The sequence below is a fragment of the Mobula hypostoma genome, chromosome 8 (genome assembly GCF_963921235.1).
Source record: "Mobula hypostoma chromosome 8, sMobHyp1.1, whole genome shotgun sequence".
Taxonomy (NCBI): domain Eukaryota; kingdom Metazoa; phylum Chordata; class Chondrichthyes; order Myliobatiformes; family Myliobatidae; genus Mobula; species Mobula hypostoma.
This window is the reverse complement of record NC_086104.1, coordinates 55,957,695-55,982,187: the sequence shown is the minus strand read 5'-3', so window position 1 is coordinate 55,982,187 and position 24,493 is coordinate 55,957,695. Positions and strand designations below refer to the sequence as shown.

Genomic DNA, 24,493 nt, shown 5'->3' with positions numbered 1-24,493 from the left:
GTTTGCCTTTGAGTTTTGATTAAAGGGAAGATTTTCTCCAAACCCCTTTTTGTAAAGTGGTAAGAGGGTGAATGGTGATGGTCTCCAATGTCTTGGAACCCAGTACAGGTCAGCATGGCTGTTGGTAAGAAAGTGGTTAATGTTGTGTTTACGATATAGCCGATAAGAATTTTGTACAACCATACTGATAAGAAGTTTAAGCTACTTTCACCTTCGACAGGGAAAAATGATCTGATCACCTACTAGTTTGCTCCAAATGTGAATTTGATATATAAACAAAGCTGCCTACTTTGTCATTCAGAAATATATGCAATGAGTACATGTGGGTACCTGTTTATTGGTCAGTATTTGAAATATAATCACAGAATATGCGAAAGAAGGTAGCAAAGTAGACTGTTATCTATGTCTAACCTCTGCTGAAATGATCCAAAACTCATTCCACTGCCTTACTCCATTCTTCGCAGATATGTACTCCTCTACTTTAAATACTTATTGTTTCATGATATTGATCTGTTTTGGTTTCGTGGAAGGGTCTTAAGAACCATTGCGTTTGAATTTGTGCTATTTTTCTTTACTGTTGTTTCAAGGAAACTGCATGTGTTATCTGTGTATTTCTCTCTGCTAACCCATCTAAATCGTACAGACGGCTTTTGCCTCATTTCTTTGGTATCCTGTATTTGCCAACAAAAATAACAAAATTGATCACTCCCTGATGTTTTGGGCTACTATTCTAAAAGTGCTCGAACCTCTTCGAATCAAGTAGAACAACACTACTGGAATTGAAGATTAAAAGTAATAAAAGCATAATTCATAAAACTAATTTTATTAATATTTGATCTACTACAAAAAGTTTTTGTGGACTCAACAGCAATATAATCCATTGAAATGCTGTTTGTGCGAGTCCAAATTTCTTGCAAAGCCTTTGAAGGGTAAAATAACTAAGTAACTTAAACTCAGTGTCCCTTTGCATGCCTCGTAAGCTGAATCACTGAAGGTCATTTAATCATTTGCCGGATTCCCCCATCATTGTTGTGTTATCATTAGTTATTCTTATCTGAAAATTGTGCTCCCAGTATTCCGACAATCTGTAATGAGGCGAATAAAAATAAATCTTGCTTCTGAATTTGAACAAGGCAACATTCTCTGCTTTTGTAACCAGATATGGATCCCCATGTCTGCAGGAGGTGTACACATTTGCAAAAGTAATGGCAAAGGCACTGGAAGAAGTACTAGCAACGTAAATACTTCCATATCAGGTGGGCTTTGTTCAAACAGATTTTCTGAACTGCTCTCTCCATCCTTATCTGAGGCATTCCATGCATCCAGATTGAAGACTCTGCTTAGGAATCTTAATATGGAGTGCTGTGTGTATCATAAAGATGTGCTTGTCAGCACGATTGAGTGACTTTAAAAAATTTTTGATTATACTGTGAAAAACTACTTGAAAGCTCTCTTGAAGGATTATTTAAACCAATTGTATCCAAATTGCAACTTGTTTGATAAAACACTGAAAAGCACAAAAGCCTGCAGAAAACTTCAATGCCTGGGGGATGTAAGAATAGAAATAATGATAAATGACTTGGAAAAACATTTTGAGTTAAAAGGTGGGTTACAATTACAGAGTTCAGATAATCCAAATTAGGATGTTCAGCCAATCTGGCGTAATTTAATTATGAATCTATAAAATGTAAATATCCTACTCTATTTAGTTCAGGAGTATAATATTGATTCTGTATTAAGTTTCTATTAATAATATGGTGTGAAGTGATGCAGTTCATTTCATAGTATGAAACTGTATATTTGTAATCTACAGGTCACAGTCCTTTTCAAATATTTTTTGAGAAACGCAACAGCAGCTGAATGTACTGTGAAAAACAGTTAAGGTTCTAAATAATTATGGAATGAATATGTTAATGGTAAGAAATTGTGAAAGTACTGCTTTCACAATTTCTGATCTAAAAAGGGACTCTGGAGGAAATATAGAATGAGCTACACACATAAAAGTTGCTGGTGAACGCAGCAGGCCAGGCAGCATATCTAGGAAGAGATACAGTCGACGTTTCGGGCCGAGACCCTTTGTCAGGACTAACTGAAAGAAGAGCTAGTAAGAGATTTGAAAGTGGGAGGGGGAGATCTGAAATGATAGGAGAAGACAGGAGTGGGAGGGATGGAGCCAAGAGCTGGACAGTTGATTGGCAAAAGGGATATGAGAGGATCATGGGACAGGAGGTCTAGGGAGAAAGAAAAGGGGAAGGGGGGAGAAGCCCAGAGGATGGGCAAGTGGTATAGTGACAGGGACAGAGGGAGAAAAACTGTTTGCAGTTGCAAGCAAATTACTGATTTACTGTGAACTGTAAACTGGATTTTAGACTATTATTGTGACAGTCCACTATGTGCACAATGTAGTGCATCTATTTCTCTTCACAGATTTTTAATAATGATTGAAATTATCTCTTGTATAAAAGCTGGATAATTTTTAAGACTTAAGTTTGAAAATACTATGGTTTCTTATCTTAATTTGTAATTTGAATAATAAAATTGGAAAGAAATAAGAGTATGTTTTAAATTGATTGATAGTTTGCTATTTGTTATCAACCTCCAGTACACTTTCATGTGCAAAAGAAATGTAGTTGTCATGCGGTTTGTTTGAGATTTTTATGTAATTTTTGCAATATCTTTTGTTTGGCTTATCTTCCTGGATTTCTTATGTGCTGTTTTCTTATATTCAGGTAGTTAGAGAAATTGTTGCAAACATATAGAAAGCAAGCTTCATTTAGCTTCTTTCCATGTAATTCTGTTTAATTTGAGATGTGGATATAACAGACACAAGTTAAGCCCGTGGCTAAAGTTGTATTCAGAATGTCGCTTATCTTTGAATTATGAACTTAAAATCTGGATGCTATTAGATGCATCTTCCTTTGTGATTCTAGTTATTTGAAAACAATTTAATTTGCACAAGCCTCTGCCTTTTAGTTCTGCATCCTTGGTGTAATAGAGAATTAGGAGTGGAGAGGTCAATGATCAAATCACTGCAGTTGTTTTGTTTAATTGTCCTTTCTATATCTTGAAGTTGTTGAGCAGAGTTGGATGAATAAGATATCTGCCAAACCATATAAAGACAAGAAGGAGCTATTCAATCTGTTGGGTTCGAACCCTTTCCCAGCAGACCAATCTTATCAGTCTCAAACCTTCAATCTCATTTCCCTATATCCCTACAACTCTCATACATATCCACCAACTCCCCTTTGGTTCTTTTTACCATTGGCATACACTTTGGGCAATTTACAGTAGTTAATTATCTTCAGAGTATGTCATTAAATAATGGACAAAACTGGGCATTAATCAGGCATTGGAGGTATTGAGTGCTGCCCTGAGCAAGCAAGAAACAGCATGCCCCAATTGCCTTTCAGATCATAGCTGGAGACTTCTATCAGGCTTATTTGAAGAATTATCTGTCCGGTTATCGTCAACATATAACCTGCGGCATCAGGAATCCCAACACACTCGAACACTGCTATACAATGATTAGGAATGACTACTGTTCTATGCCTAGATCACTTTTCAGGAAATCTGATTACTTGGCTGTCCTCCTGTTACCTGTATACAGGCAGAGGCTAAAGTGTCAGGCTTCAGAGATGAGGACAACAGAGATGTTCAAAGACTCATCAGAGAATCTGGATGAATACACGATGGTTGTCATAGACTTTATAAAAGCAGTCGTGGATGAGTGTGTCCTCCCAAAATCATTCAGCGTCTTCACCAACCAAAAACTCTGGATGAGCCATGGCATCAGGGATCTGTTGAGGGCAAGATCAATGATATTCAGGTCTGGTGACCTTGTAAGATGCAAGAGGTCAGGTTTGATCTTGGGAAAGCCATCTAGCAATGCAAATTGGCAATACTGGACCAAACTTGAATCACCGAAGTTGACAGCTGTGACAGGGCTTGAATGCCATTACTACTTACAAAGTGAAACCAAGCGACATAGGTGACAGCATGGCTTCACTCTCAGATGAGCTCAATGCCTTCAATGCTTGTTTTGACTATCAATACATGGAGGAACCTTCCAGTAGCACTTACATCCACTGTGATAAAGTGCTTTGAAAACTGATGAAACATATTAATTGCTCCCTGAGAAGCAACTTGGATCCATTCTAATTTGCCTACTGTCACAACAGGTCTGCAGCAGATACCATTTCATTGGCTCTTCACTCAACCCTGGAACATCCAGACAGGGAAGATGCATACATCAGGATGCTCTTCATTGACTACAGCTTGGCATCCAAATCTATCACCCCCTCAAATCTAATCAATAAGCTTCAAGACCTAGACTTCAATACCTCCTTGTGCAATTGGATACTCAGTTTCCTCACTTGAAATCCTCAGTCAGTTCGGATTGGTAAAAACATCTCCTCCACAAGCATCATCAGCACAGGTGCACCATAGGCTGTGTGCTTAGCCACTGCACTGAGGCTAAGCACAGCTCCAGTGGCATACTTAAGTTTGCTGACGACACCACTGTCAGGCTAAATCAATAGTGGTGACGAATCAGCATATGGGGGGAGGAAACCAGAAGTCTTATGAGCCAGTCCTTATCGGGAGAATCAGGGGTGGAGAGGTTCAGCAACTTTAAATCCTCAGTGTTATCATTGGACTCTTCATCTCATATTCTCTATTTATTTATTATTGATTTATTTTCTTTTTTCCTTATATTTTCAGTTTGTTGTTTTTTGCATATTTGTTGTGTGTCCATCCTGTTAGGTGCAGTCTTCCATTGATTCTTTTGTGTTTCTTGCATTTACTGTGTATGCCTGCCAGAAAATGAATCCCAGGGTTGTATATGATGACATATATGTACTTTGATAAATTTGCTTTGAACTTTGAACCTGGAGAAAACCAACACTGTCACAGATTCTACTTAAGGTCAGGATCAATTCCTCGGAGCTGCAATTGCCCCACTGATCCTATGCTGGGTGTTCTCTTGTAACTTTCCCAATTGACATCTCCTGCATGAAACCAGAATGGAGTCAGGCACATAAATAGCAACGTGACCTTGATTTTAATTTTGGTAAACAAGCTTAGAGTCTACAGACACATGCAGACTCCAGTCGAAGATGAACACAAAGTTCAGGGAATTTCATTGGGTGGTCAAATACAAGGGGATTCAACCCTTGAGCCTTTATAATTTATGCAATCAAATCTGAGCAGTGCAGGTATTGTTCTAATGGTAAACCTTGATGACCAGCACTTTTAGGCACAGAGTCCCAGCGTTTCCCTTCCCTCCTCATTTCACTGTCACCAGAGATTTGCATCCACTGCCTTTATTAAAGACTCCAGATAAACAGTATTTATTCATGAAAAGCAGTCATAAGTATGTGAGGGAGAATATGCCTGTTAAAGGTAATCAAAATTAAAATAAATGTTCTTTTGTCTTGATATACAAAGAAATGAAAGTTTATCAGCTTACACTCTTTGTCTTCTATTGCTAGCCGACTATACGTTTTGCAGGGTGGTTTGGCTCAACAAGAGTGGAGAGTACCTGAATTGATGCATAGACTCCTTGAATACCTTGAGCCTAAACTCACACAGGTCTATAAAAATGTGCGAGAAAGGATAGGAAGGTGAGTGCTTTTAAATAGGAGTTTTAAAAATGTTACAGTATCCTATTATACAAAGTTGTGACTTTGAATTAAATTATTTTAAATCTATATTGGAATATTATACAAGTTTGAAAAATACCTCCTTATTCAGCTGTATCTTTCTCTTTTTGTTTTTAAAACTCCCTCCTTTTGTCTCTATCTCCTATTATATTTTTTTTCCTTTTCTCGTGCCTTCTTGAGTATTTTCGGCCTGTTTTTGCCTGTTTATGTGTGAGGAACATCGTAAATTGAATGTGATCCTGTGCTCATCCTAATCCACTGATTTCAGACTTTATCAAACCCATTAAATAGTTGTAACTACCGGGACCACTGATTAATTTGTTCACCGCTGTACATCTTTTGTAAAACTACATCCAATGGCAGTAACACACTCCAAAACAAACGTTTAATGTCAAGCCATTTAACTTAATTAAACTAGTTACATGCATGATTGTATTTTTTAACCATTCACAAAGATAAACACAGATTTTAAAAGTGGAATGATGAATCCAGTATTTGTGTTCCTAGAAGGCATTCTAAAATTCTTTAATTAAATCTCAATAAAATGTGTAATAATAGATAAACTAATAATGGACTACTCCATCATTAATTTTACTTTTCAAATACTTTCTTTCTGCAGTGTTCTGACATATTTATTCATGATAGACGTCACTCTACCTAATTCAAATCCAACATTGTCACCACGTGTCTCTGAATTTACCAGCTATATCATGGGCAAACTTAAACCTCTTATGGAAATTGACGAAGAGATACAAAATCATGTTGTTGAGGACAATGGTATTGGGGAACAAGATGAAAGAACCCAAGCTATTAAGCTTCTGAAAACAGGTGAACATTCAATATCTTGTGCTGGTAATATTAATTTTTTCATGAATGGTATGCACTATGAAATAAAGCTGTAATCCTTAACTACTGAGAGGGAGAGTGATAAGCCTGGCCTGTCCTTTCTCAAGTCATGGTAAATTGGCAATTGAGTTGGTAATAGGGACCTCATCTCCATTCACTTAGAGACCACTTTATTAGGTATAGTAGTGTACCTAATAAAAGTTTGACTTTTTGTGCGTTCAAAGATGCCCTTCTGCATGCCACTGTTATTTGACCATGTCTGGATGCATTTATGCATTGACTTGCTGCCATGTAATTGGCTGATTAGATATTTGTTAAGGTGAAGCTTGCATCCATTGAAATCTACCTGGAAGATAATTGAGTAAATTCATTCAAAGTTCAACAGGCTGATTCTAGAATCTAGGGGATGAGACTTGGATATTTGCCTTTGCTGAAGAGTTTCCCTCATCTGAGGCAATCAAGAAGTTGTTTATTAGTTCCTTTTTTAATTGTCTCAGTAGTTTTACACTAAACGATGTTTGATGTTGATGGTCAGAAAATGAACTTGGCATTACAGGACATGAATTCAACAATCCTACATGTAATTTATAGCTGAATCTATTAGGGTGACAGCCAATCCCAAATTATGTGCACATTAGGGCCTCTGCTAAATTCTTCTAGTTTTTTTAGGTGATTCCTGGAGCAGCTAGCATAATGCGGTGACTGAATTAAATTATAAGGATGCAATAACTGGTTCACCATCCAGTCAAGATTTGTCTGGTTCTCAAGCAGAGGTTCCCAACCTTTTTATATGCCATGGACCCCTACCATTAACTGAGAGGTAGTGAACCCTAAATTGGGAACCCCTATGCAGAGTTTGATGGCCCTGGGTCTGTACTTGCTGGAGCTTAGAAGAATGGGGAGGGGATTTTATTGAAATCTATTGAATATTGAAAGGTCTAGATAGAAAGGAAGTGGAGAGGTTGTTTCCAGTAGTGGTTGAGTCTAGGACCAGAGGGCACAACCACAGAATACAAGAACAGAGATGAGGAAGAATTTCTTTAGTCAGAGTGTGGTGAATCTGAAATTCTATGCCACAGATGCCTGTGGAGACCAAGTCATTGGATCTATTTAAACTGGAGTTTGATAGGTTCTTGATTAGTAAGGGTGTCAAAATTTATGGGGAGAAGGCAGGACAATGGGGTTGAAAGGGATAATAAATCAGCTATGATGGAATGGTGGAGCAGACTGGGCTGAATGGCTTAATTCTGCTCCTATGTCTTACAGTCTGAATAGTTGTGTTGCTGACTATAGAACCACCAGTATCAGTTCATATTTCTTTAATTCCTTCCCTGCTAAAAGTACGTCTCTTTCATTGGCCCATGTAACTTCTCTGTAATGGATAGTCAAACCTACCTAACCCATCACTGGCACTAGCCTACCTGCCAAGATGGACCTATATACAGAAAGATACTGGTAAAGGGCCAGTAAGATCATGAATGATCTTGCCCAGCCTGTTCCCACTTCCATAGTATCCATGCCAGGACTACCAGACTCAAGAACAGTTACTTTCCTCGAGCAGTAAGGCTGATCAATACTCTACCCACTAATTCCACCACTACTTTTATTATTTTCAGTCTGTCACCTTATATAGAGCAGGCACACATATATATATAGCTAAGGTACCTGAGACTTTTGCATAGTCCTGTACAGTGACATCACAAAAACAAATAAAAGTTTTCCCCAGTCAGAAACCTTGGATGAACAGAGAAGTTCACCTCCAGCTCAAAGCCAGAGATTCAGCCTTCAGGTCTGGAGACCGGGAGACCTACAGCTCAGCCAGGGCCAACCTGAGGAGGGGAATCTCTCAGGCTAAACACATATACAAACAGAGAATCGAGGAGCATTTCAACTCCTCGGACCCCCAGCACATGTGGCATGGCATACAGGTCATTACAGACTTCAAACCACCTGGTACTGTGCCCGCTTCCAGCTCTGCTTGCCTCCCTGATGAGCTCAATTACTTCTACGCTCGTTTTGACCGAGAGAACAAGGAGGTCACCCTCAAAGCGGATCTCCCACCTGGTGAACTACCTCGCTCACTTTCCACCTCCGATGTTTGCGCCACCCTGAGCAGGGTGAATGTACGGAAGGCAGCTGGTCCAGATGGAGTACCTGTGCTCAGAGTCTGTGCAGGGCAGTTGGCCGGGGTCTTCACAGACATTTTTAATCTGTCCCTGGCCCCGGCAGTTGTCCCCACAAGCTTCAAGATCGCCACCATTGTGCCAGTGCCGAAGCATTCCACTGCCACAGGCCTGAATGACCTCCGTCCAGTTGCACTCACCCCCATCATTGCAAAGTGCTTTGAGGGACTAGTTCTATCACATCTGAAATCCTGTCTGCCCACTACCCTGGACTCCCATCAATTTGCCTGTCGCACCAACAGGTAAACAAAGGACAACATCTCCACGGCATTTCACTCTGCCCTGGCCCACCTGGACAGCCCCAACTCTTACCTCAGAATGCTTTTCATTGACTTTAGTTTGGCATTCAATACTGTGATTCCCTCCAAACTGATTGCCAAACTTCGCCAGCTTGGTATCAGCTCATCCCTCCGCAACTGGACCTCGGACTTTCTGACTAACAGACCCCAATCAGTTAAGTTAGACAACCTCTCCTCCTCCACTCTCACCCTGAACACTGGCGTGCCTCAAAGCTGTGTGCTGAGCCCTCTTCTGTACTCCCTTTTCACCTATGACTGCATTCCTGTACATGGTTCTAACTCCATAATCAAGTTTGCAGACGACACCACGGTGCTTGGCCTGATCAGGGGATGGTGAGACGGCCTACAGGGACGACTTGGTGTGCCGACAATAATCTTGCCCTTAGCATCCAGAAGACCAAGGAGATCATTGTGGACTTCAGGCATGCTAGGACCCACACTCGTGTCCCCATCTACATCAACGGAGCTGTAGTGGAGCATGTATCAAGCTTCAAATTCCTTGGTGTCCACATTTCCGAGGATCTCACCTGGTCCCTGAACTCCTCCATCCTGATCAAAAAGGCGCAACAGCACCTTTATTTCCTGCAGAGCATCAAGAAAGCTCACCTCTGTCCCAGGATACTGACGAACTTTTACTGCTGTACCATTGAGAGCATACTCACCAACTGCATCTCAGTGTGATATGGCAGTTGTCCCGTATCGGACCGCAAAGCACTCCAGCGTATGGTGAAAACAGCCCAGCAGATTATCGGCACCCAGTTACCTACCATTGAGAACATCTACCATAAACGCTGCCTGGGCAGGGTGAAAAACATAATCAAGGATACATCTCACCCTAACCATGGACTTTTTACTCTCCTCTCATCCGGTAGGCGCTACAGGAGCCTCCGCTCCCGCACCAGCAGGCACAGTAAGAGCTTCTTCCCTGAGACTGTGACCCTGCTGAACCTCACATCACAGCACTAAGCAGTATTGCACCCATGTTGTACTGTCTCAGTACTTTAATATTTGTGTGCGGTAGCACTTTTTATTCGCAGTTATGTTGTAAATAACACTATTCTTTGCATTTCTGGTCAGATGCTAACTGCATTTCATTGGCTTTGTATCTACTCGGCACAATGACAATAAAGTTGAATCTAATCTAATATTTATTATTGTGTTCATTATATTTTGTATCTGTTTTTGTGCTGCATTGCATCTGGAGTAACAATTATTTTCTTCTTTACACTGGTTTACAGAAATACCATTAAGCAATCTCGAACTTAATATCTTCCCTTTGGATTTATTTGCATGTATATTTTTGCTGCTTTTCCATATCCCAAGGCCCTGCTTACAGTTTAAAAAAATTGTTGTCTTGCCCCATCATCTTTACAATATACCATGTCCTTTTTAATCCTTACTGTTTCCTCACTGTAGTTTAACTGTTTCTCAGCTTGTTTTGTTTTTGGCTCAACACCCTCCTCTAACTAAAATTGCAAGATATGAATTTAAAATACTTGAATTTTTTTACAAAACTTTAAAGCTATTTTTCTACATCCCTAGCAAAAACTCTGCTAGAGTAGCACTGACTCTATCCCTTCACATGCCTATTTGTTTAAGAGGAACCTGGCTTTGTAATACTATGCATTCTTTGAAACTGCTTCCTGTCAATGAATTATGATGCTTGGCCATTTCCACAGCATTATAACCTGTGCCTTGCCTCAGCTCATCCACCCACTGTTGAAATTGTTGTGCAAAGCTTTTTCATGTTTTATGCTTGATTTCTCTGAGATAATTTTTGTGTTCTCATAACCTCTATGTAAATTTCAAGTTGTTCAAAATCAAGATGCCTTTTGTTTTGTCAGACATTTGCAGTTTCAGTAAAAAGTATAGAACTTTTACTTGGATTTATCATTGGATGTTTTGTTTCAATACATTTACTTTGTTATAATAAATTGACACATTAATGCCTAGCAAATGGTTTAAAAAAAACACCGCAAGTCATTGGCACAATAGTTTACATGGGATATCTGATATTTTTCTTTGACCTTTGAAAGCTTTACAATACTTCTTACATTTCTACCTTCATAGTTATACCAGTAGTTATTTGTTGTTTGTCTCATTCTGTTTCTAATGCAGTACCACAGAGCAGGACAACTTGTGTTTAACCTTAATGGCTGCACATTGAAATGGAATTTTGGGGCTTTCATCTTCTATTATGGAAAGAACTAAACTTATCATTAAAAGTATTGGCATCTTAACTTGTGGCATGTTTTGTTTTGCTGTGCAGTTTTGAAATGGTTAATGGCAAGTGCAGGAAGGTCATTTTCTACAGCAATTGCAGAACAGCTCCATCTTATGCCGCTGTTGTTCAAGGTATGTTGTAATATTTAAATCACTTCCTAGATGTTGTTAGAAAACACATGTATTTGTTTGCTGTTTCTTAAAATATGATTTGTCCTCTTTTGAAATATAATTTGTTTTGTGTGTCTGCTATTGAAAAGTAGTTTATTTGCCTTCATCATTGTCTTAGCTTCCCATATGCAGCCCAGAGGAGGTGTTTCAACAATTTATTGATCTGTAATGACTCTTCTCATTGTACATTGTACTAATATAGAAAGAGATTCAAAAAAACTAGGTGTAAAAGTTTGGTTGAGAGTGGTTCAAATTTTGGCATAGCAACTTACTGCAGTGAGGAATCATTGTCTCATGCCTCTTAATGTTTGAGTTTCTGTTTTGATGCTAGATGTTTTTCTCATTGTTAAATGGGTGAAGTAAAAAAGATTAGCAGATTAATTTTTCTCAAGTTATAAAATTAGGTTCCTAAATTAATGAATTTAAAAACATTAACTCAAGGTAATTTTCCTCTGAGTCATTTGAATATTAAAATTCCTATACATCGGAAGAAATTTTATATCTGTTCTTATAGATGGTAATTGATACCATTTTTCTTGGCCAACAAATTTGTCCTATTGATGCATTGAATCTGTGTTGCAAACGTTGTACTGACACTCTAAGTTACTTTTTATTGCTTTTTAAATTTAGATTGCTCCAGTGGAAAATGACGAGAGCTATGATGAACTCAAAAGAGATGCTAAGATGTGTTTATCGCTCATGTCTCAGGGATTGCTGTATCCCCAGCAAGTTGCTATGGTACTAGATATTATGAAACAGGTAAATGGTATATTTTGATATGCTGACTCTTTATTTTAGGAGTTTAATTTTAGAAGTGCCTCTGGAAGTACAACATGCATCAGTAAAGATGGCTGCTTGCAAGACCTAGACCATCAGACTATAAGATATAGGAACAGAATTTGGCCATTTGGTCAATCGAGTCTGCTCCACCATTTCATCATGACTAATCCAATTTTCCTCTCAGCCCCACTCTCCTGCCTTCTCCCCTTATCCCTTCATTCCCTGACCAATCAAGAATCTATCATCCTCTGATTTAAAGGCACATAAAGACTAGGCCTCCACAGCTGCCTGTGCCAAAGAATTCTACAGATTCACCACTCTCTGACAAAAGAAATTCCTCCTAATTGCCAATCTAAAATAGCTCCCTCTATTCTGAGGCTCTGAGTCTTTGACTCTCCCACCATAGGAAACATCCTCTCCATATCCACTCTATCAAGGCCTTTCATCATTCAATAGGATTCAATGAAGTTACCCCCCCCCCCCCGGCCATTCTTCTGAATTCTAGTGAATACAGGCCCAGAGCCATCAGATGCTCTTCATATGACAAGCCACTCAATCCTGGAATCATTTTCATGAACCTCCTTTGAACCCTTGACTTCACTGGATTAAAATTTAGAAAACAAAATATAAAATACTGTAGTTGCATGAAACCTGAGAATTGAGTTTCTGCTTTGAATGTAATTGGTAATGAGGTATGAACTCAGCCTGATACTTTTTAGCTTTTAGCACTAAACAGTCTCCGATTAATTAACCCAGTCACTCTGTTTCATTTTTTTTTAATTTAGCAAATCATTTAGGAAAGGTAACTTACTAAAATGTAATACAGCTGAAAATTGTTTCTACAAACCTTGTACATAAAATCATTTTTCCAAATTAATGCCAATTTGCATCTTGAGTACTGTGCATAGTATTGTGCTCCTCATGTAAGGAAAGATGTTAATGCATTGGAAGCAGTTCAGAGATGTTTTACTGGATTTGGGTCAATTATCTTGTGAGGACAATTTATACAGGTTACACCTGTGCCTGTTAGAGTTCATAAGAGGAAGAGTGGATTTGACTGAAACAATAAGATCCCAAGTGGTCTCGAATGGATGTAGAGAAGACAATTCCTCCTCTGGCAGGCTATACAACTTGGAGAAAAGGGATTAGCAATTTAAGAGAGAGTTGAAGTAGTGTTGTTTGCTGTCAGGGCATAGTCTTGGGAACACTTTCCTTTGTAGGACCATGGACAGTGTTTTTGAATATTTTTAAAGGTAGAGGGATATGTTGGTGATGAGGTGTAAAAGGCTACATTGTAACCTTAACTACATATTTTGGCCATGTGCTAAGTCAAATATAATTATAAATAAATAAGCAATATTTATTTAGTGCTGCCTGTAAGGAATTTGTATGTATTCCCCGTGACTGTGTGGGTTTCCTCTGGGTGCTCTGGTTTCACCCATATAACCATATAACAATTACAGCATGGAAACAGGCCATCTTGGCCCTTCCAGCCTGTGCCGAACTCTTACTCTCACCTAGTCCCATCGACCTGCACTCAGCCCATAACCCTCCATTCCTTTCCTGTCCATATAGCTGTCCAATTTAACCTTAAACGACAACATCGAACCTACCTCAACCACTTCTACTGGAAGCTCGTTCCACACAGCTACCACTCTCTGAGTAAAGAAGTTCCCCCTCATGTTACCCCTAAACTTTTGCCCTTTAACTCTCAACTCATGTCCTCTTGTTTGAATCTCCCCCACTCTCAATGAAAAAAGCCTATCCACATCAACTCTATCTATCCCCCTCATAATTTTAAATACCTCTATCAAGTCCCCCCTTAACCTTTCTCTGTAACTTAGGTGTTGAAACCCAGGTAACATTCTAGTAAATCTTCTCTGTACTCTCTCTATTTTGTTGGCATCTTTCCTATAATTCGGTGACCAGAACTGTACACAATACTCCAAATTTGGCCTTACCAATTTCTTGCACCATTTCAACATTACATCCCAACTCCTATACTCAATGCTCTGATTTATAAAGGCCAGCATACCAAAAGCTTTCTTCACCACCCTATCCACATGAGAGTTTACCTTTGGGGAACTATGCACCATTATTCTTAGATCCCTCTGTTCTACTGTATTCTTCAGTGCCCTACCATTTACCATGTATGTCCTATTTTGATTAGTCCTACCAAAATGTAGCACCTCACATTTATCAGCATTAAACTCCATCTGCCATCTTTCAGCCCACTCTTTTAACTGTCTGAAATCTCTCTGCAAGCTTTGAAAACCTACTTCATTATCCACAACTCCACCTATCTTAGTATCATCTGCATATTTACTAATCCAATTTACCATCCCATCATCCAGATCATTAATGTATCTGACAAACAACATTGGACCCAGTACAGATCCCTGAGGCACACCACTAGTCACCGGCCTCCAATCTGACAAACAGTTATCCACCACTACTCTCTGGCGTCTCCCATCTTTTGAATATAAAGGAGTCACTTACATTTTGCTTACTATGTTCTTGTTAATCATTTTGGATCTATTTTTATCTGCACAGACATCAGAGAGCAGTTCTTGGCATGCAAAATACACTGTTTTGACTTACCTCCAGACCATGGTGTTCTACAATCTCTTTGTATTTTTGGACAATGAACAGGCTGTCCAAGATATAAGATGGCTTGTCATAAAACTTTTGGAAGATGAACAATTAGAGGTAAGCTAATCTCTCTGCAGAGGTACAATGGTAGGTCTCAACCCAAGCCACAATGAACATGTTTTCTTAAATTCAAAAAATTTGCAAAGACCGTATTGTGAATATTTTATATGCTGAAGTTGTTCTCTCTGCTTTGATTAATTGGAACTACTTGAGCCTCACGTTCAGATGAGAAGTTTTAGTCTCTTAATGAAATTTTAACCTTTCAACCAGTAAATTCTGTTCTTATAAATGGTTTTCTTACTATCCTAGTGTAAAATCACCTTCTCTTGTCTGGGATAGATTGCCACTGTCCCAGCTGGGGCAGCAAAAAAAATCCTGTTACTCTTCATGGTTTTGGTGTATGGTGAAAGGTGTACAAAGGCTGTGTGGTTGAATAAAATGAGAAGAAATGGGTAATTAAACCAAGGAAAGGAATGAGCAGATTGGAATAGAATAGAAAAGTGTTGGAATACAATTGAGAGTAAGGGACATTAGATAAAGTATAAATGAGTACATTTTTGAATTGTGTGATTGTTATTTACACCGATTGAAGATTAAATTACTTTGATTGTGTGATTTGAAGGCACAGTATCGCAAGAATGTAATAAAAGTACTATTTTAAAAGTAATACTTTACTATACCCTTCTCGTTGCCCTTCTTTCGATACACTGAATTCTGCTTCTCTTCTCCCCTCTCCTCTCACTCCCACATGCTCCTTTCTTCCCTTTTCCTGCATTAGTTCAATTATCCCTCTAAATCTTTACTTTTGCGTTGCTTATGTGCCCCTGCAATTGAACATTTTGGTAAATTGATACATGACTTGATCTCATACCACTGATGGCTGTTCCCAAGAAAGTTGGGAAGACTTAGGTTATAGCTGTGCATTCATCTGCTAAAGGTAGAACCTAGTTGCTCAATTAGAATAAAGCTAATACAGGAAGATTTATGAATAATTTTTCCTATCTCATCCCTTGTTTATTCAATAACAAATCAAGATCAACATTGGGCATTGGATAGTGTGATACAACTTTCCAGATCCTGATCCAGTGGCTTTACTTCTTCATATGATTTCTCACTATTACAGCTTCTCATCCACAGTCTTCATTACTACATGTTAAATAATGAAGAATTCTCACAGTGTCAAGCATTCATCCCCCAACCAAATACCAGAGCCAAGCATTCAAAACCATTTGTCAGCTCATCGTTTGCATAAAATTGAATGTTGCTCTTGTTCACAAAGCAGTCACTGAGTTTTATAAAGAATGAAATTGCCAAAGTCCAATGAACTGAAACTTTAGAACACACTAGAAATCTGAATATTACTTTAGAAATCTATCACTGATGTGTTTTGAAACTACAATTCACCTTCCTCTCCAATACATTAATTTCTGAAGAATTTAGATAAAAAGCAGTCCGGCCATTAATTTGGAGATAGCAGAAGGATTACATTTGGAAGAATTATGATTATAGTTTTATACTGTAATGAGAGTTTTGAATTTGTAACAATTGCATACATCTATGTAATTACACAAATTCTTTCTTTGTATATCTGATTCTTCGCAGCTTTCATATATCAGCATTAAGTGCAATTGCTTTGCCACCAGCTACATTTTTAATAGATTCGAATTAACAATATTGTCCACTAATTTAGCTGTTACTGTCAGGAATTTTACTGTGTGAGCAATTCCACATTTTCCCATCAACTTAATTTGATGCAGTGAATTGATTATTGATGAAATGAGAGAAATGAGATTTGTTGTTGGAAGTTTGTTCGAAATCTGACATTTAACATGCTTAAATTGCTGGTACTGAAGGAAATGCCAGATTGTAGGAATATTCAAAGGCTTCCAAATAGTGTGGAGAAACTGATCAGAGCCTTGCAGACAAAGCATATGCAACAGGCGAATCTTAAAACTGTTGTGCATATTGAAAGGAAGTAATAGAAACATAGAAACATAGAAAATAGGTGCAGGAGTAGGCCATTCGGCCCTTCGAGCCTGCACCGCCATTTATTATGATCATGGCTGATCATCCAACTCAGAACCCAGCCTTCCCTCCATACCCTCTGACCCCCGTAGCCACAAGGGCCATATCTAACTCCCTCTTAAATATAGCCAATGAACTGGCCTCAACTGTTTCCTGTGGCAGAGAATTCCACAGATTTACCACTCTCTGTGTGAAGAAGTTTTTCCTAATCTCGGTCCTAAAAGGCTTCCCCTCTATCCTCAAACTGTGACCCCTCGTTCTGGACCTCCCCAACATCGGGAACAATCTTCCCGCATCTAGCCTGTCCAATCCCTTTAGGATCTTATACGTTTCAATCAGATCCCCCCTCAATCTTCTAAATTCCAACGAGTACAAGCCCAGTTCATCCAGTCTTTCTTCATATGAAAGACCTGCCATCCCAGGAATCAATCTGGTGAACCTTCTTTGTACTCCCTCTATGGCAAAGATGTCTTTCCTCAGATTAGGGGACCAAAACTGCACACAATACTCCAGGTGTGGTCTCACCAAGGCCTTGTACAACTGCAGTAGTACCTCCCTGCTCCTGTACTCGAATCCTCTCGCTATAAATGCCAGCATACCGTTCGCCTTTTTCACCGCCTGCTGTACCTGCATGCCCACTTTCAATGACTGGTGTATAATGACACCCAGGTCTCGTTGCACCTCCCCTTTTCCTAATCGGCCACCATTCAGATAATAATCTGTTTTCCTATTTTTGCCACCAAAGTGGATAACTTCACATTTATCCACATTAAATTGCATCTGCCATGAGTTTGCCCACTCACCCAACCTATCCAAGTCACCCTGCATCCTCTTAGCATCCTCCTCACTGCTAACACTGCCACCCAGCTTCGTGTCATCCGCAAACTTGGAGATGCTGCATTTAATTCCCTCATCCAAGTCATTAATATATATTGTAAACAACTGGGGTCCCAGCACTGAGCCTTGCGGTACCCCACTAGTCACCGCCTGCCATTCTGAAAAGGTCCCGTTTATTCCCACTCTTTGCTTCCTGTCTGCTAACCAATTCTCCACCCACACCAAAACCTTACCCCCAATACCATGTGCTTTAAGTTTGCACACTAATCTCCTGTGTGGGACCTTGTCAAAAGCCTTTTGAAAATCCAAATATACCACATCCACTGGTTCTCCCCTATCCACTCTACTAGTTACATCCTCAAAAAATTCTATGAGATTCGTCAGACATGATTTTCCTTTCACAAATCCATGCTGACTTTGTCCGATCATTTCACCGCTTTCCAAATGTGCTGTTATCACATCCTTGATAACTGACTCCAGCAGTTTCCCCACCACCGACGTTAGGCTAACCGGCCTATAATTCCCCGGTTTCTCTCTCCCTCCTTTTTTAAAAAGTGGGGTTACATTAGCCACCCTCCAATCCTCAGGAACTAGTCCAGAATCTAACGAGTTTTGAAAAATTATCACTAATGCATCCACTATTTCTTGGGCTACTTCCTTAAGCACTCTAGGATGCAGACCATCTGGCCCTGGGGATTTATCTGCCTTCAATCCCTTCAATTTACCTAACACCACTTCCCTACTAACATGTATTTCGCTCAGTTCCTCCATCTCACTGGACCCTCTGTCCCCTACTATTTCTGGAAGATTATTTATGTCCTCCTTAGTGCAATTGTGTTGAATAATACTATGATATTGTAGGGATGGTCACGATGCAGAATTGTGTGTTGAATGTACTGTGTAAACCTTGAATATGAAGTGATGCCTGTCTTTTTACTGCTTACAGACGAGAGAGATGGCTGCTATCACCTTGAGTGGTCTGTTGCAGTGCAATTTCTTAACTATGGATTCTGCCATGCAGCTGCACTTCGAACAGCTGTGCAAGACCAGACTTCCAAAAAAAAGGAAGCGAGACCCGGGCACAGTAGCAGATACAATTCCTGCAGCAGGTAAGAACAAATATGTTTATGAATTTTTTTTAAAACTAACTTTCATTAATATGATTGGTGTAAATTGTATTTGTTTTCAATCATTCTTTACTGGACTATCTAGCAGCTGGAGCGATAATGAGTTTACCAACATTAAAAGTAATGTTAGGAAAGATAAATGCAGATGATAGTGTAAAATTTTTAATATTTTTCATGATCTCAATAGATTTGGTTCGTCGGCATGCCGGAGTGCTAGGATTAAGTGCCTGCATCTTATCAAGTCCATATGAAGTACCCACTTGGATGCCACAGCTTCTGATGAACCTCAGTGGTCACCTAAATGACCCACAACCTATAGAGGTAAATAGATGCTGTTTAGAGAAATTACTTCTCTGATGTTTTATTATTGGCAGAAATAAGAATTTATTTGCATAGAAAATGAAAACTGAATCGATCAGAAATACAGAATTTCCTTTGTTTAATTTACGATCAGAACTGCAGTTGCTCATCTCCAATCATGTTCCAAATCATTAAGTTATGCAGGAAATTGATAGAAATCTTAGACTTAGTGATTTGGATGAAGTTTTTAGCAGACTAATTTGTTGCATCAGTGTGAATTGGAATGTCCCACTTTCATAATCTTATAACAAAGGTGGAAGTCATTTGGCATGAAGGTTCTGCTAGCTCTCAGTGGAGCAATCCTTTACCCTTCTCCTTATTTCCCTATACCCAGATAATATATTCTCTCACACATCTTTGAACATTTTTCATTCTTTTTTCCATTAGTTAATTTACCAGTTAACCTGCTGTCAGGGTCTTAGTGGTCAAGAAGAGACTGTAGAATTTCCAAGGTCAGACTGAACTTGGGTCTCTGGAACTGAAAGGCAGCAGTGTTAACTGATGTGTCTTAATGGCACTGAAGGACTGAAAATCACTTACAATTTTAAATGTTCATTTTTAAAGTGAGGGCAATATTTAGGAATCATTAACAATTACTACTTTTTTGGAGTGTTTATGTAGGAAATTCATATGTAATTTGAAATAAATTAAAATGAACTGAGAGTTTAAAGATTAATTTCTTTTTTGGTGAACAATGTGATGATGCACATAAAAGGCCCACCAACTCGGGATGATTTGCAAATATATAACTTTTGGCATAGTTATCCATTTTTGTTCAACATACTCTACTAAAATTCTCTTGTTTTCACAGATGACCGTGAAAAAAACGTTATCTAATTTTCGAAGAACTCACCACGATAACTGGCAAGAACATAAGCAGCAGTTCACAGATGATCAGTTAGTGATTCTTGCAGACCTCCTTGTGTCACCATGTTATTATGCCTGAGGAGGTATAACAGCTATTGAAATCAAATACTATAAAACAAAAGTTTTTTATCACACTTTTGCATTTGCTACTGCTGTGCATAGATTCCATAAATTAACCCATAAATTAATGTTTTCTGTAGAAAGTGGGTTGATTTTCAACGATCATATTTTGGTATCTGCATTTTTGGAGGCTGAGGTACTAAAACAGGTTTGGAATTGATCTGAAGTGCACTATTACAGGCTTGGTGTCCAAATGCTGGTGGCTGGTAATCAGGATTTGCCAGAAAGCTGAACACTTCTGGATGTTAAATTGAGTCCTAGTTGAGTCATTGCTGCTTTATTGACGGTGGCATGGTAGTCTAGTTCCATTCACTTACCTTTTGGAACTGACCAATCATAGCCCAAGGCACCCAACGTTACACTGGAAGCAGATAAGCACAGAATAAATGACAAGTAATAGAATTTTTGCATTATCCAAAATCTGAGTAACTCCAGTATCCAGTTAGACCTGAGTGTACCAGATTCTGAACATCGGACCTGAACGGTGAAGATGCATGAACAAATTTAAAACTGAACTTTTTTTAAAAGCTGCTGCAATTCTCAGTGCCAATCATAAACCTTCATTTATTTTGTAATTGTGCTGATGAGGCCAGGTCTTAAATACTGGACGTCATTACAAAAGGCAGTGAATGAAGGGAAGATTCATACGTGAAACTTGATTGCATGTTTTGGATTTGCTGCTTACTTTCACATTTTTTTGACTTCCTCTTTCCTCTTAAAATGATAAGTATCTACTCCATTCAGAATTTGAAGAGTTAATTGCTTTCACCTGTATTGGGAGATTGTTTTCTAACCCCTTGATTAGATCTCCCAGATGAGATATAATGCACATTATTTTTCCATCTAAGATACAAGATTAAAAGAGATGATAGAGCACTTCCAATATAGACAAAAATGTTTTCATTGGCAAGATGTCTTCAATCTGCTACATAGATGTTTTACTTTTGTACTACTAGCTTCACTGAATTGGACTATGTCATTCATAATTATAATGGCAATGTGTGGGCCAAGATTAGACTGAAGAAATTTCTATCAGTACAAAAATCACTAATAACTACATAATAACTATGTATGTGTTTTCAAGGTTGTTTGTTTCTTGGTCATCCAAGACACTTTGTCCAAAGTACCTGTTCACATTAAGATCAATAAAGTACTTTAATAACTTATGTAAGCTGCCTCTCATCCTTCTCAAGAAGACAGTAAAGGCTTAAAATGCTGCTTTCCAGACAATATGAAATGTGTAGCAATGAAAAATATATGAAACAATTATGTTTTCTTATAAGTTGGAATAGATAAACCATATGTGGTATGGGAAGCCAAATTAGAGGATGCATTAAAAATAAATTCATAATTGAAGATTTTCGTTATGCACAGAATATTTAGTTGTGAAGTATAAAGTGTTTTTCTAGAACACATTTCTATAGTTAAGTCAATGGGTTTCCACCAGGAAGGAAGGAAGCATTTTTGGCCAGATTCTAAGCACTGAAGAAGATAGAATTTCTAAAACCATGGTGACAATAAAATAGTTTCATTGAAAATATAATTGTTGAAATTACAGACTCTTGACTGGCAAAATAAGAACATGGTAGTAAAATAAAGGAATCCACACATTAAAAGAAAATCCTATTTTAGTAATGAAAAACATTCAAATTTTAGATGGAAAAATTTAAAAACAGGTAAATTTCATTGAAGGAAAAATTGACATGAATAACTAGAGTAGTTAAATTAGGTATTTAAGGAACTTAAGTGGACACAAAATATTGGAAAGCTAGAAAATAAGTCATCGGAGGCTAAGTTAAAGGCACAAACCTTTTTTTCAAAACATAAAAGAAAGCAGAAGAAAATATTTTGTAGATACGTTGCAATTGCAGGAGGTGGATGAATAATAAATGAAAAGATGGAGGGAGGTCTGTAATTCTGAGGCAAGGTTTCAGAGTAGAGGTTATCTTTGAAACTGAAAGGATTAAACTCTTAGGAAGGGTGTTATGTATTTATCAGTAAGATTTTTAAAGTGCCATTTTTCCTTCACGTAATTCTATAAGGTTGCTAGGAATAAAAGCAATGCCATTCATGTGAGCTGGATAAATTTTTAAATAATTAGTACATTGAATAGAGGCTACCCAGAAGTCAGTGAATAGGGACAGGTGGCTGGGGAGGCCAGGTCATTGGGTGTATTTAACGTGGAGGTTAGTAGGTTCTTTATTAGTCAAGACATGAAAGATTACTTGGAGACAGCAGGATAGTGGGGTTGAGGGAAAATGGATCAACCATGATGAAATGGACCAGACTCGATGTGCCGAATGCTCTAATTCTGCTCCTATCTCTTATGGTCTCACAATATAAAATTTGATTTAAAGAAAAAATGGACTTGAATAGAAATGTATGGATATCTTTGCTGTACTTGAGTTTTTTTTTAGTTATTTTGGGATCAGCCCATTGCTGGTAGGCCATCTTTAGTAGCTTTTGAATGGTGTTGCATTGAAGTGGCATTGAGTCAATTACATTGGTGGGTCTGATAGTATAAATGAGCCTGACATTAGATTACCTCCTCTGTACAAGATGAGTTTTGTTTTAACCATCAATCAGATACTCCCCCCCACCCCCACCCCCACCCCAAATTTCAGATTATTAACTCAATTTAAATTCCTCAGTTGTTTTGGTGGCAGGTCTTTCAATTCTGCAATTCTGGTCCCTGGGTTGTCAGTCCAGCCCTTTGGATTATTAACCTGGTAATTTAACTTCTGTGCTACCACCACACCCATATTCCTGATTTCAGATCCTTCCTTTGCCTTGACCTACCTTCCCAGCCCACACTGTCTGAAATTGTTTTGTTCCTCCAATTCTGGCAAATTGCATCTCCCAAATTTTAATTACACTTTTGGTGACCATACTTTCACCCCCCCCACCACCCTCCCCAAAAGGAAGAACATTTCTATTTTTCTGCCTTGCATTCCTCCTTTAAGACACGCTGAAAACAAACCAGTCAAAGTTTAGACACGAGACTACAGATGCTGGAGTCTGGAGTAAAGCACGAGATGCTAGAAAAACTCAGTGGGTCAAATGAGGAGTCTTGACCCAAATTTCTTCCATGGATTCTGCCTGGCCCATTGAATTCCTCCACCATCCCGTGTGATTGGCCAAGTTTTTTTTGGCTTTCTACCTGAAATTTGCTTATGTGATTCAGATCATTTATCTAATAATGCTTCTATAAAACTTGATCTACTATAATCATCATCATCATCATCAGGTACCATGCCCAGTTTGAGCTTTGACTGCCATGGTCCACACACTCCTGTTTCGGGTCAAGTGGTTCAATTCATTGGTATTCATTTCCAGTTCTCTGGCTGCTGTCTCCATCATCATTTGTCTTTGCCTTCCTCTTGCTTTCTTCCCTTCAATCTTTCCCATAATTTATGTGCATTCTAATTCCTCTTTCCTAATCACATGTCCAATGAAGTCACGTTGCCTTCTCATGATCTCATACATTATTTCTATTTTTGTGCTTGCTCTGTTCATGACATCCTCGTTAGATATTCATTTTGTCCATGATATTCTTTGCATCCTCCTCAAAAACTACATCTCTGCTACTTCAATTCGTTTCCTCATGTTACTAGATAGTGTCCAACATTCTGAGCCATATAACATAACTGGATAAAGGTGATATTTCAGTGCTCTGAGGGGGGTTGTCATGCCTAGTTTAGTGTTGGTCAGTATACTCTTCATTCTTGTAAAGGTGTCTTTTGCCATCCCTATTCTTCTTTTGATGTCCATGTCGCACCTGCCATCTGATGTCACCCAGCTTCCTAAGCAGCAAAAGCTCTGTACTTGTTTTATGTCTTCCCCGTTTATTCTCAGCCTGCAGATAGGATTCTCCTTTTTGGAGATCACCATACATTCTGTCATTTTGCAGTTGATAGATAGACCCATTTTTGCACTTTCTTCAACAACTATATCAATTAAGTTTTGTAGTTCTTCCTCTGTACTTGCAATTAACACAGTGTCATCCGCATATCTAAAATTATTGATGTTTTCGCCGCCAACTTTGATACCCAAGATGTCTCTTATTTTTTGTAATATTGTTTCACTGTACACATTAAACAAATCAGGGGAAGAAACACACCCTTGTCTAACGCCTCTCTTTACTATAATAAAAGCATTATAACCTTCTTTGAATTTTTGGTTCTCAGGAATGTGGCTGTAAATTATTTTTTTAAATCTGGATTTATAAGTATCATAGTTTTCTGAAAAAAACCAAGTAGAAAAGGTTTGAACATGAACAATTGGATTGAGGATCGTAAATAAGTATAGGAGGACATATTATTGTGGTGGCAGTGTAACGAGAG

At 38.5% G+C, this 24,493-nt stretch overlaps 1 protein-coding gene across 3 annotated transcripts in view; it reads left to right on the top strand.

The window, feature by feature from the left end:
* LOC134350545 (proteasome activator complex subunit 4-like) overlaps positions 1 to 24,493 on the top strand; it is a 149,056-nt gene that overhangs the window by 121,261 nt on the left and 3,302 nt on the right. For all 3 annotated transcript variants that reach the window (XM_063055875.1, XM_063055874.1, XM_063055876.1), the window contains 8 exons: positions 5,490 to 5,621; positions 6,280 to 6,488; positions 11,258 to 11,343; positions 12,013 to 12,141; positions 14,716 to 14,871; positions 18,623 to 18,785; positions 18,991 to 19,124; positions 19,975 to 20,113. In XM_063055875.1, the coding sequence (XP_062911945.1) occupies positions 5,490 to 5,621; positions 6,280 to 6,488; positions 11,258 to 11,343; positions 12,013 to 12,141; positions 14,716 to 14,871; positions 18,623 to 18,785; positions 18,991 to 19,124; positions 19,975 to 20,109 (1,144 nt within the window). In that variant the 3' untranslated portion in view covers positions 20,110 to 20,113. The remainder of the gene's footprint in view (positions 1 to 5,489; positions 5,622 to 6,279; positions 6,489 to 11,257; positions 11,344 to 12,012; positions 12,142 to 14,715; positions 14,872 to 18,622; positions 18,786 to 18,990; positions 19,125 to 19,974; positions 20,114 to 24,493) is intronic.